The following is a 13624-nucleotide window of genomic DNA, read 5'->3' on the forward strand; positions in this document are numbered from 1 at the left end:
GGAGGCCGACAAACCTGACTCAGTTACACCAGCTCTGTCAGGAGGAATGGGCCAAAATTCACCCAACTTATTGTGGGAAGCTTGTGGAAGGCTCCCTGAAATGTTTGATAAAGGTTAAACAATTTAAATGGAATGCTAAGAAATACTAATTGAGTGTATGTAAACTTCTGAACCACTGGGAATGTGATGAAAGAAATGTCAGGAATTGTGAAAAACCGAGTTTAAATGTATTTGGCTAAGGTGTATGTAAACTTCCAACTTCTACTGTACATCTGGCAATATCTACATTTTCGACCCCTTGATCAGCTCGCACTCTGAAAGTAAAAAAAATAGCTTATTTTTTGTAAATATGAAAACAATAACTGAGATATGACTGTCCAATCTAAAACAGCAGATGTCATTTTCAGGATACGTCAATACAGCACAGAAAGCYTAAYACCAGACTGGTATTTTGGTTGTTCATTAWGCGATTGGAATAATGCAATATGCATACAAAATAATATACTTACGTTCCTTGAAACKCCATCTATACCGCCAARGATGACAATGTTGTATCTTGAAAAAAAGCATTGGAATTAAAAGTGAAATGTTTAACCTATTAACCTGCTTCATTATTTATGTATTAACAGTTGATGAAGAACAACTCCTATTTCATACATCATTGAACATTTGTCTACGAATAAGTAAGAATAAAAAAGTTAAAAACTTTTTAGATTTGATGGAGACATTATACATCTCTTACATTATACCYTATCAATTTATGATTTGTATCAATGTGGACGAGAGACAGGGGAGCAGAAACAGAGTATTTTTGCCGAGCAATGCAACAAAGCTGGATCATTCTGGCAATGATACCTGCACCATCTACACGCTGCAAAGACTCTTCGCCATTATACACGATGGCCCATTGCTTTGACCATTCTAAAGCCCGCATGGGGCATCCTTGCCTTAATGGCCCTGACTTTATGATATAACTCTTCATCTGACATATCAGAATAGCATTCTCTGACAGACATATTGGGTTCTTTCATCCTTCTGTAAAAAAAGCTAACCATTACACKGTCATGAAATATGATTATATATCGACTATGAAACAAATAGGACATGGCCTGCTTACGAGTTGCCATGAAAGAAAGTTAKATGAATTCAACTGAAAATGGCAAGAACAGGCGTTCGTAGCTCAATGTTTTTGGTAAGCTTGAGAATAATAATTGCATGATTTATCATTCTACGGTATGCATGTATGTATGTATGTMTGTAATATAGTAGAATGTTATGAACCGACACTGAATCATAGGAGCTAACTACTAGCTATGTAGAAGTTRGACAGAAGAATGCCCAGTGCTGCTTACCTGAGATGCCATCATCACACAGTCCTTYGTAGGTGTCCGCTATGACTTCCTTTCTGTCGGAAAGAAAGGCTGAACAGTATTGGTTATAGCCAAACTGACACTCAAAAAATGGCCAAAATGGAAGGTGGTTGATAACGAAATGAAATAGGAGTTTTGTCTTCAAAAACATTTTTTGTTCTCKAAATATTTTTTGGGGAATAAAATGCATAACGTTTTGCGCTCTATTACAAAATATTTGATTATTATTTTTACTTTGTAGCCTTGTTTTTTTGCTTTCAGAACAATTATTTTTTATTGAAAATAAAGTTTTGCTCTTGACAAAAAGACACAAATGTACCTCCATAACATATAACAATCTGCCTGTGAATAACCAGACCTTCATACAAACTTGCTATGCAGAATTCTTGACGACTCAGGCGGAGAATGACGCTTGGAAGAGGGCGAGGAACAAGTATTTGTTGCAAGTTGGGGAGGGGGKCTAATAACTGAACAACAGACTATTCAACATTTACTAAAGAATAGTCTAATAGTCGAGCTAGGTGTGAACCCCCCYTATCACAGACCAGATTTGCCCTAACGACCAAGGGGGAGKTAGAGCACTGATTATGCTTTTGGGTCCCAATRCACTACTGTGTGTCTAACTGACAATGAATGGGCAATATAAAAACACCATAATAGAAACACCATAATATTAATCAAATGAATTAAGCCTAATTTCTTAAAATCAACCCCATAAACTATGTTATTACAAAAAAAGCTTTTAAATTCTCTGGAAATGGCAATATGGAAGACTATCAAATGCTTCTCAAATATGACCTCTGGTGGTCAAACTAGCACTAACTCACATTAACAGAAAAAATGGCAGACAAATAATTAACGTGCCACAGAATGCTGMAGCAGCCCACAAGTGGTGCTGCAGTATGATGCAACTTTTAAAGGAGGAACCACTGTATGTCACTAGACTGTCTTATACACTGAGTATACAAAACATTACGAACACCTGCTCTCAATATTAGGAAGGTGTTCTATGGGTGGGTAATGTGGTATCAGGCTTGGAGACTACAGATGACCTACACTCTCCAAAAGAAGGTGCTAGTTAGTACCAAAAAGTGGTTCTTCATTTGGTCTACATAGGGGAACCCTTTTTTCGGCTGCTGTGGACAACCTTTTTTCTATCAGTTTTTTGAATAACCTTTTGCAAGCCCGAACCAGAGGGCTCCTCATTGCACTGTAAATATAAAGAAGTTACTGTATTTTCAGGTATTATTTCTATAAGGGACAGTATGCTGCTGAATTCTGATTACTTGGGAGTTAACCTTACTTGGGATATGAAATCACAACCTCTTGGTTGCCAGCAACCTGACTTCCCTGCTATGCCACTGGGTCTCTGGGTAGAGATTGAGATTGTTAAAAGATTAGAATCAATAGATATTATGTCATTTGTCCCTATGGGGGAACCCTTTTGGGTGCCATATAGAAGCCTTAGATCTTTTAGGACCATCTCACAAGGAACCCTGGTTTTGTTTTTGTTTTGTCCCTGTAGGGCAGGGTTCATGAACTAGATTCAGCCGTGGGCTGTTTTTTAATTCAGCGAATGGTCAGGGGGCCAGAACATAATTACAAATAATTTATAGACTGCAAATTGACCACAAGAAGCCCAAACAGATATAATATCTGACCAAAACATAATCATTTCAAAGCTTGCTTATATTTGTATACGATCACATATCTCTCTTTATTATGTGTGGGAATACTTTGTAACAGATTTATAAAATTAAAATCACTTGGAACTGATTTGCTGGTGTTTTGACAGTCTGTAAAACATACATAAAAAAATAGGCTCAGAAACTTTGGGGGCAAATGAAATCACCCGSGTGCCAAATTCAGCACACGGGCCGCCGGTTGGGGAAACCCAGCTGTTTTGGTACCCAATTGGGTTATATGCAAAACCCTCTCATGAAGAACCCTCTGTTTGAAGGATTCTGTAATTTGTCCTTGTGGGGGGAAGCCTTTTAGATGCCCCCTACAACCCTTTGATTTGTCCCTGTAGAGCAGTGGTTCCCAAACCTTTTATAGTCCCGTACCCCTTCAAACATTCAGCCTCCAGCTGCGTACCCCCTTGAGCACCAGGGTCAGTGCATTCTCAAATATTGTTTTTTGCCATCATTGTAAGCCTGCCACACACTCTACACCATACATTTATTAAACATAAGAATGAGTGTGAGTTTTTGTCACAACCCGGCTCGTGGGAAGTGACAAAGAGCTCTTATAGAACCAGGGCACAAATAATCATATAATAATAATTAATAATTGTGCTCTTTATTTAACCATATTACATATAAAACCTTATTTGTTCATAAAAAATGTGAATAACTCACCACAGGTTAATGAGAATGGTGTGCTAGAAAGGATGCACATAACTCTGCAATGTTGGGTTGTATTGGAGAGAGTCTCAGTCTTAAATAATTTTCCACACACAGTCTGTGCCTGTATTTAGTTTTCATGCTAGTGAGGGCCGAGAATCCACTCTCACATAGGTACGTGGTTGCAATTGGCGTCAGTGTCTTAACAGCGCGATTTGACAAGCAAGAAACTCTGAGCGCAGCCCAATCCAGAAATCTGCCAGTGGCTTCTGATTAAATAACATTTTAACAGAACCGTTTGTTGCAATTTCAAATACTGAATMCAGTTATTTGTGTTGTCCGATTCGGGAAAGTACCTGCATAATTTCGCACGCAGCTCACCCAGGTGCTTCRCTATATCACATTTGACAATGTCCGTAAGCTTGAGTTCATGTGCACACAAAAAATCATACAATGATGGAAAGACTTGTGTGTTGTTAATGCAGACAGAGAAGAGCTCCAACTTCTTAATCATAGCCTCAATTTTATCCCGCACATTGAATATAGTTGCGGAGAGTCCCTGTAATCCTAGATTCAGATCATTCAGGCGAGAAAAAACATCACCCAGATAGGACAACATTTGTAGTTCTGACTATGCCATTTAAGAGGTGATGATTACAACCAAGTTATAACCAAGTTGTAATATCACTCCAGCAGGCAAATCGAATGGTCTGCACCTTATTGTGATATTTATTGATAATGACCTATAGGATACTTCAGATGTGCTTATGGCACACACTGTTAGGTACTCACCTGGTACTGGTCAGTACCTTTAAGGGTACATGTGCACAAAATGTAGTATAATGCCCAGGCATGGTTTGAAATAAGTTGTATTTGTTCCAACCGTTAGTGGAAGTGTTGTACCCGTTTCAGTGGTTTTATCATTATGTCGATGAAATTTGAGCACATAATTTGTCTTATTCAGGAGTGGCACTGTTAAGAGGTTACTGTGCAGTTTTCAGTAAATTAATTGAAGTTAGTTGCCATGAATTTTATGTTTCAATAATTTTCTGTCAGCTTGCTGCAGGTAGTTATTGTCAAATGTACAGTAAATTACTGTGGTTGATCTATGTCAAGCTTGCTGATGGATGGTGGGGCAGGAATGTCAGTTGGCTGTCAACCAAGAGGCTGAGGCCAGGTGAGGCAGAGTCYTAAGTGTGCTCACCACAAAGAATGCTTAGTAGTTGTCAAGCTAATGTAATGACTTTCCTGTGTTTTATGAACAGTATATTTCCACACAATGAGGTTGGAATAATACTGTGAAATTGTGAAAATTATGGTAATGCCCTTTTCGTGTAAGAGTTGTTTGAAAAGATTACCTGAAATTGCAGCCTGTTTTGGTGGGATGGAGTTTTGGCCTGCCTGGTGACGCCATCAAAAATATGAATGCAACATAGAAGAAAATCAGTCAATTTAAATACATTCATTTGGCCCTAATCTATGGATTTCACATGAATGAGCAGGGGTGCAGCAATGGCCATAGGTCCACCCACTTGGGAGCCATGCCCAGCCAATCAGAATATGTTTTTTTACCACAAAACGGCTTTATTACAGACAGAAATACTCATCAGCACATACTCATCAAGTGAAAAACCTGGATGTGGAGGTCCTGGGCTGGTGTGGTTACAGGTGGTCTGCGGTTTGGAGGCCAGTTGGATGTACTGCCAAATTTGCTAAAAAGACGTTGGCAGCGACTTATGGACGAAATAATGACATTCAATTCTCTGGTTACAGTTCTGTTGGACATTCCTGTAGTCAGCATTCCAATCGCATGCTCCCTTAAAACTTGAGACATCTGTGGCTTTGTGCTGTGTGGCAAAACTGCATATTTTAGAGTGGCCTTTTATTGTCCCCAGCACAAGTTGCACCTGTGTAATGATCATGCTGTTTAATCAGCTTCTTGATATGCCACACCTGTCAGGTAGATGGATTAACTTGACAAAGGAGAAATGCTCACTAACAGTGATATAAACAAATTTGTGCACAGAATTGGAGAGAAATAAACTTTTTGTGCTTTTTATTTCAGCTCATGAAACATGGGACCAACACTTTACATGTTGCGTTTATATTTTTGTTCGGTATAGACTAATAAGAAAGAGTTCCAAACCTCTCTGACAATAACAGCTAGTTTTCCCCTCCCCACTTCCAGACAGTCCTAGCCAGTGGTGACAAGTACTAAAGTAAACATATTTTAAAGTACTACTTAAGTACATTTTTAGGGGTATCTGTACTTTAATTTACTATTTACATTTTAATTTGATTTTTTAAATTTACTTCACTACATTCCTAACGAAAATATGTTTTACTCCATGCATTTTCTCTGACACCCAAAAGTGCTCGATACATTTTCAATGCTTAGCAGGACAAGAAAATAGTCAAATTCTTATCAAGAGAACAGTCCTAGTCATCCCTATTCCCTCTGATCTCGCAGACTAACGGAACACAAACGCTTCATTTGTAAATTATGTCTGAGTGTTGGAAGTGTGCCCCTGGCTATCTGTACATTTAGAAAAAAGAAAATTGTCTCATCTGGTTTTCTTAATATAAGGATTTTTWAAATTGTTTATACATTTACTTTTGATACTTAAGTACAGTACCAGTCAAAAGTTTGGACACCTACTCATTCCAGGGTTTTTCTTATTTTTAAAAAACTATTTTCTACATTGTAGAATAATAGTGAAGACATCAAAACTATGAAATAACATATGGAATCATGTAGTAACCAAACAAGGGTTAAACAAATCCAAATAAATTATATATTTGAGATTCTTCCAAGTGCCTTGATGACAGCTTTGCACACTCTTGGCATTCTCTCAACCAGCTTCACCTGGAATTATTTTCCAACAGCCGAACAGGCTCCCATTAAAATCGACAGGGCTGTAGTGGAGTGGGTTGAGAGTGTCCACATCACCAACGAACTGTCATGGTCCAAACACACCAAGACTGTCATGTTCTCTCTGCTACCGCACAGCAAGCGGTACCAGAGCGCCAAATCAAGGACCAAAATGCTCCTTAACAGCTTCTACCCCCAAGCCATAAGTCTGCTGAACAATTAATTAACCCCCCCCCCCCAAAATAACTTGACTAACCTGTACCCCCGCACATTTACTCGGTACCGGTACCCCCTGTATATAGCCTCGTTATTGTTGTTTTGATTGTGTTACTTTTTATTTTACTATTTTTACTTTAGTTTATTTAGTAAATCTTTTCTTAACTCTTTCTTGGACTGTAACATTTCACAGTATTCGTAGCATGTGATAAATACAATCTGATTTATCTTGTAATCAGTAAAGTTCAGTTAAAGCACAATACGTTATTGGCAGCTAATTGCAAATAAGTTACTAGCAGTTACTGGGTATTCAATCAAATTTCAATCAAATGTATTTATAAAGCCCTTTTTACATTAGCCGATGTCACAAAGTGCTATACAGAAACCCAGCCTAAAACCCCAAACAGCAAGCAATGCAGATGTAGAATCACGGTTAAGTTACTGTGACGTTTTAACTTAGTGACAGCTAGTTGCTAGTTAGGTAGTACAAAATTCACCGCATCTTCCAGGCAACTAACTGCCATTAACATACTGTGAAATGTACAGTAACCCCTTAACAGTGCAGGTCTGTATTGTCACATGCTTTGCAAATATGGCAGAACTGACAGTGTGAAAAGAGATGCTCAACATTTGACAACATAACTATCAACCACTTAAAGACATGCTTCATTACATTTGGTGACTAGTTAATATTTTCTAAACCCCCCGCTTTTGGTGGAATTTGTCAATGTCCAGTTCATACATGCATAATCTATGAGCAGAATTACTGTCAATTAGCCACAAAATCCCTAGTTTGAAAGTGACTTTTTTCTGGAAGCTGTGCTGTGCGATTTTCCCTACATTTCCCCCCATGCGGGCCAGCCACCTAGCAATTTGAGTTCCAGCCAATGAGATTCAGACCCTCACCATTTGAGTGACAGCTACAAAAAATCACAAACAGCAGAGTGAGATAGATGGAGCGTTTACTTATTGCACATATCTGTACATACGTGATGTAGTACTCAATTTTTGGCGACCACTTTTGGCTCATGGACACTACTTTCAGGAGTACTGGCTAAAACTATACAACAGAATCCCTTTAAACTGGTACAACACTTCCACTGACGGTTGGCATAAATACACACAATTCAGTAACTTGTTGTTTATTGTACTTTCATTGCAACCTGTAGCCTGTAGTGTATCGTACAATTACAGGATCTTTTTAATAGTGTAGCATTTCATGGCATAAAGGAAACCATGGTGGAGAGGGAAAGAACAGGATGGTTTTTCACAACCATCACAAGTGTAAATAACCCTTCCTGATGTGCAAAAAAATTATATTGTTACACATATTTACATTTACATTTACATTTAAGTCATTTAGCAGACGCTCTTATCCAGAGCGACTTACAACATATCACCCTCACCCCTGATAAAGAACCCCTCAAGAGTGTGTGTCATGACCTGGCTGTCCCAAGGGGACATAGAAAGAGTTTATTCAGGTTGTGGAATATGTAGGAGTCAGAGATTGAGCCACAGGTCCCTGTATGCCTATAACACTGGAGAGAACAGGTTTTTCCCACCCATAGCCTTAGAGAACCGGTAGCTAAACTGACATGTTACGAAATAAACAAGTTATGAAGATGGCTGTTGATGTTTTATCTGATTTTGGATTCCTGACAAAGAGTGCTTCTTTGAATGTGTTTTCTCAAACCTACTAAACATACTCAAATGAGGATGCATATTTAGTCTATGTTTGAAAAGTTGTGTAGAGACTATTAGAGCAAGAGAAGAGTCATGTGTATTACTGCACAGAATCCTAATGTGAAATGTACGAAGGCAGATACCAAGTGGCCCTTGATGGTAAGATTGCCGGTATAGGCCAAGCCTTGTCGAGACAACTAGTGTTCTGACAACGCTTTTCTGAGACAATTCTGACCTCTACTGGTATGACTGCTAACTGTCCTCCTTTTCTTCCTTACAGTGCTCAGAAGCTCAATGTAAGTATAGTCTTTTCCACTTGTAGAATTTATGAAAGTTGAATCTGAAGTAAATAGATTATTTAGATAGTTGATTCATAATTCAAAGTACACTTCATTTTAACATTCCAGAAACATAGCCAAGGCACATGTTATTCAAACATATACACTATATAATATCCAAATGAGTCCTGATTTTGTTTCCCTCAACCGTGAACTCTCCTACCATTTTAGTCACTCCCTGTATGAATTTCAAAGGTGTTGTAACACTCACAGAGAGTACTGTTCAGGTAGAGGCCAATGCCTTGCTACCCTATGTTTTATGTTCATGGCTCTTACTCACAACACCTACTTCTGTAGTAATTCCAGAAATATTTATTCTCTCTCCCCCACCTATCTCTCTTGCATGCACAGTGCCTGAAGTCATCATGAACCTTACAGCCTCTGAAATCACAACATCATCTGTGTTTCTGAACTGGACTGAACCGTTGGGAAACATATCCTTCTACAGAGTAGAATGGACTGGTGGCACCGATATCAGTGGCAGTAACAATACCATAGGAACGTCTGTTAATGTTACTGCTCTCACTGCTGGAGTGCAGTACCTCTTCACGGTCACTGCAGTGGCTGGAGATAACACGACTGTAGGACAGAACGAGACCATTTCTAAGTATACAAGTAAGTAACTCAGATATTTTAGTGTTGGATTGTTTCCATGCCACAGGTACTATTTGTATTAATTTATACGTTATTAGTTTGGATCCAAGAACGTGATGATTTGAAAGATGCCATGTCTTTCTGCAATGAGACATTTCAGATGATTTTTGCCCAATAGAAATGAATGGTAAATAATGTATTATGTTATCTTGTAGTCACTTTTATTATAAATAAGAATAGAATGTTTCTAAACACTTCTACATTAATGTGGATGCTAACATGATTACAGATAGTCCTGAATTAATTGTGAATAATGATGAGTGAGGAAGTTAGACGCACAACATATCATACCCCTTCCTCCAAAAATGCTTACCTCCACTGTTATTGTAATGGTGAGATGTTAGCATGTCTTGGGGGTATGATACTGTATTTGTGCATCTGTAGCTTTCTCACTCATCATTATTCATGATTCATTCAGGACTATCTGTAATCATGATAGCATCCACATTAATGTAGAAGTGTTTAGAAACATTATATTCTAAGTTTACATACACTTAGGTTGGAGTCATTAAAACTCGTTTTTCAACCACTCCACAAATGTCTTGTTAACAAACTATACTTTTGGCAAGTCGTTTAGGAAAATCTACCCTGTGCATGACACAAGTAATTTTTCCAACAATTGTTAACAGACAGATTATTTCACTTATAATTCACTGTATCACAATTCCAGTGGGTCAGATGTTAACATACACTAAGTTGACTGTGCCTTTAAACAGCTTGGAAAATTCCAGAAAATGATGTCATGGGTTTAGAAGCGTCTGATAGGCTAATTGACATAATTTGAGTCAATTGGAGGTGTACCTGTGGATGTATTTCAAGGCCTACCTTCAAACTCAGTGTCTCTTTGCTTGACATCATGGTAAAATCAAAAGAAATCAGCCAAGACCTCAGAAGAAAATGTGTAGACCTCCACAAGTCTGGTTCATCCTTGGGAGCAATTTCCAAACACCTGAAGGTACCACTTTCATCTGTACAAACAATAGTACGCAAGTATAAACACCATGGGACCACACAGCCATCATACCGCTCAGGAAGGAGACGCGTTCTTTCTCCTAGAGATGAACGTACTTTGTTGCGAAAAGTGCAAATCAATCACAGAACAACAGCAAAGGACCTTGTGAAGATGCTGGAGGAAAAGGGTACAAAAGTATCTATATCCACAGTAAAACAAGTCCTATATCGACAGCAAGGAAGAAGCCACTGCTCCAAAACCGCCATAAAAAAAGCCAGACTACGGTTTGCAACTGCACATGGGGACAAAGATCATACTTTTTGGAGAAATGTCCTCTGGTCTGATGAAACAAAAATAGAACTGTTTGGCCATAGTGACCATTGTTATGTTTGGAGGAAAAAGGGGGTGGCTTGCAAGCCGACGAACACCATCCCAACCGTGAAGCACGGGGGTGGCAGCATCATGTTGTGGGGGTGCTTTGCTGCAGGAGGGACTGGTGCACTTCACAAAATAGATAGGATCATGAGGAGGGAATTATGTGGATATATTGAAGCAACATCTGAAGACAGTCAGGAAGTTAAAGGTTGGTCGCAAAAATGGGTCTTCTAAATGGACAATGACCCTAAGCATACTTCCAAAGTTGTGGCAAAATGGCTTAAAGACAACAAAGTCAAGGTATTGGAGTGGCCATCACAAAGCCCTGACCTCAATCCCATAGAAAATTTGTGGGCAGAACTGAAAAAGCGTGTGAGAGCAAGGAGGCCTACAAAACTGACTCAGTTACACCAGTTCTGTCAGGAGGAATGGGCCAATATCCACCCAACTTACTGTGGGAAGCTTGTGGAAGGCTACCCAAAATGTTTGACCCAAGTTAAACAATTTAAAGGCAATGCTACCAAATACTAATTGAGTGTATGTAAACTTCTGACCCACTGGGAATGTGATGAAAGAAATAAAAGCTGAAATAATTAATTCTCTCTACTATTATTCTGACATTTCACATTCTTAAAATGAAGTGGTGATCCTAACTGACCTAAGACAGGGTATTTTTACTAGTGTTAAATGTCAGGAATTGTGAAAAACTGAGTTTAAATATATTTGACTAAGGTGTATGTAAACTTCCGACTTCAACTGTATATAAAATCGAGCACACAGTCATAGACAAACATTGGCAGTAGAAAGGCCTTGCTGAAGAGCTCAGTGACTTCCAACGTGTCATCGTCATAGGATGCCACCTTTCCAACTAATCAGTTCGTCAAATTTCTTCCCTGATAAACCTGCTCCGGTCAATTGTAGGTGCTGTTATTGTAAAGTGGAAACGCCAAAAAGCAACAACGGCTCAGCCGCCAAGTGGTAGGGCACACAAGATAACCTAAGATAGCCTAAGATAAGCATGCGCAATGCCAAGCGTCTGCTGGAGTGGAGTAAAGCTCGCCGCCGTTGGACTCTGGAGCAGTGGAAACATGTTCTCTGGAGTGATGAATCACGCTTCACCATCTGGCAGTCTGACGGACAAATCTGGTTTTGGAGGATGCCAGGAGAACACCACCTGCCCCAATGCATAGTGCCAACTGTAAAGTTTGGTGAAGGAGGAATAATGGTCTGGGGCTGTTTTTCATTGTTCAGGCTAGGTCCCTTAGTTCCAGTGAAGGGAAATCTTAACACTGCAGCATACAATGACATTATAGACGGTTCTGTGCTGCCAACTTCGTGGCGACAGTTTGGGGAAGGCCCTTTCCTGTTTCAGCATGACAATGCCCCTGTGCACAAAGCGAGGTCCATACAGAAATGGTTTGTCAAGATCGGTGTAGAAGAATTTGACTGGCCTGCACAGATCCCTGACCTCAACCCCATCGAACACCTTTGGGATGAATTGGAACTCGAACTGCGAGCCAGGCCCAATCACTCAACATCAGTGCCCGACCTCACTAATGCTCTTGTTGCTGACTGGAAGAAAGTACCCACAGCAATGTTCCAACATCTAGTGGAAATCCTTCCCAGAAGAGTGGAGGCTGATATAGCAGCAAAGTGGGGTCAACTCCATATTAATGACCATGATTTTGGAATGAGATGTTCGACAAGAAGGTGTCCACATACTTTTGGTCATGTAGTGTATATTCTATTCTTAGTTACAATAAAAGTGACTCCAAAATGACATAATACATTAATTACCATTAATTTCTATTAGGCACAAAATAATCTGAAACACAACCAAAACAAATAGTAAATGCATCCAACAAATKTGTAAAGTCACAACCTGGTTCCAGCCATTGTGTGCWCTRAGTATGGGACCAAATATTTTACATTTTACTCCTTTAATACACATTTTGGTCCACTAAAATGAGGGTGGGGGGGGACTATGTACAAAAAGTGCTGTAATTTCTAAACGGATCATCTGATATGGATGAAAATATCCTCCAATGAAATTTGACTGTCTGCAATTTAACCTCATTCAAAGTGCTGGAGTACAGAGCCAAAACGAAACGAAAATATGTCACTGTCCCAACACTTTGGAGCTCACTGTATATATTTTATTGTATCATGTTTTTTGCAGTGCGGAAACAATTTGCTAAATGAATATAGGGGAAACACTGCATATTTTGTTTCATATCTTTGTTCAGAAGTTCTTGTTTATTTGATGGTATTTKTATCAAAGACTAGTGTTGAGTGACATTTGTTTCACAAACTCTCTCACAATGTGTGCTGGATTGCACAAGTCAGCCTGCAATGTCAATGTTTGAAGACACTCTATTGTCTTTTGTCCCTCAAACCCCCTTTCTTGCACACACAGAGCCCGCAATCATCAGAAACCTCATGTTCACTGAAATCACAACATCATCTGTGTCTCTGAACTGGACTGAACCAAAGGGAAACAGATCCKTCTACAGAGTAGAATGGACTGGTGGCAATATCARTGGCAGTCAGAATACCATAGGAACGTCTGTTAATGTTACTGCTCTCACTGCTGGAGTGCAGTACCTCTTCACGGTCACTGCAGTGGCTGGAGATAACACAACTGTAGGACAGAACGAGACCATTTCTAAGTATACAAGTAAGTAACTCAGATATTTTAGTGTTGGATTGTTTCAATGCCACAGATACTATTTGTATTAATTTATACGTTATTAGTTTGGATCCAAGAACGTGATGATTTGAAAGATGCCATGTCTTTCTGCAATGAGACATTTCAGATG

General features: G+C 39.2%; 1 protein-coding gene across 1 annotated transcript in view; it reads left to right on the top strand.

Moving 5' to 3' along the window:
- The window catches only part of LOC112074416 (receptor-type tyrosine-protein phosphatase eta), a 54577-nt gene extending 41016 nt beyond the window's left edge, over positions 1 to 13561 (top strand). Inside the window, exons 2-4 of the mRNA XM_024141600.2 lie at positions 8767 to 8782; positions 9176 to 9439; positions 13222 to 13561. Of these exons, the coding sequence (XP_023997368.1) occupies positions 8767 to 8782; positions 9176 to 9439; positions 13222 to 13490 (549 nt within the window). The 3' untranslated portion in view covers positions 13491 to 13561. The remainder of the gene's footprint in view (positions 1 to 8766; positions 8783 to 9175; positions 9440 to 13221) is intronic.
- The last annotated feature ends 63 nt before the right edge of the window (positions 13562 to 13624 follow it).

The sequence above is a fragment of the Salvelinus sp. IW2-2015 genome, unplaced genomic scaffold (assembly GCF_002910315.2).
Source record: "Salvelinus sp. IW2-2015 unplaced genomic scaffold, ASM291031v2 Un_scaffold2624, whole genome shotgun sequence".
Lineage (NCBI taxonomy): Eukaryota > Metazoa > Chordata > Actinopteri > Salmoniformes > Salmonidae > Salvelinus > Salvelinus sp. IW2-2015.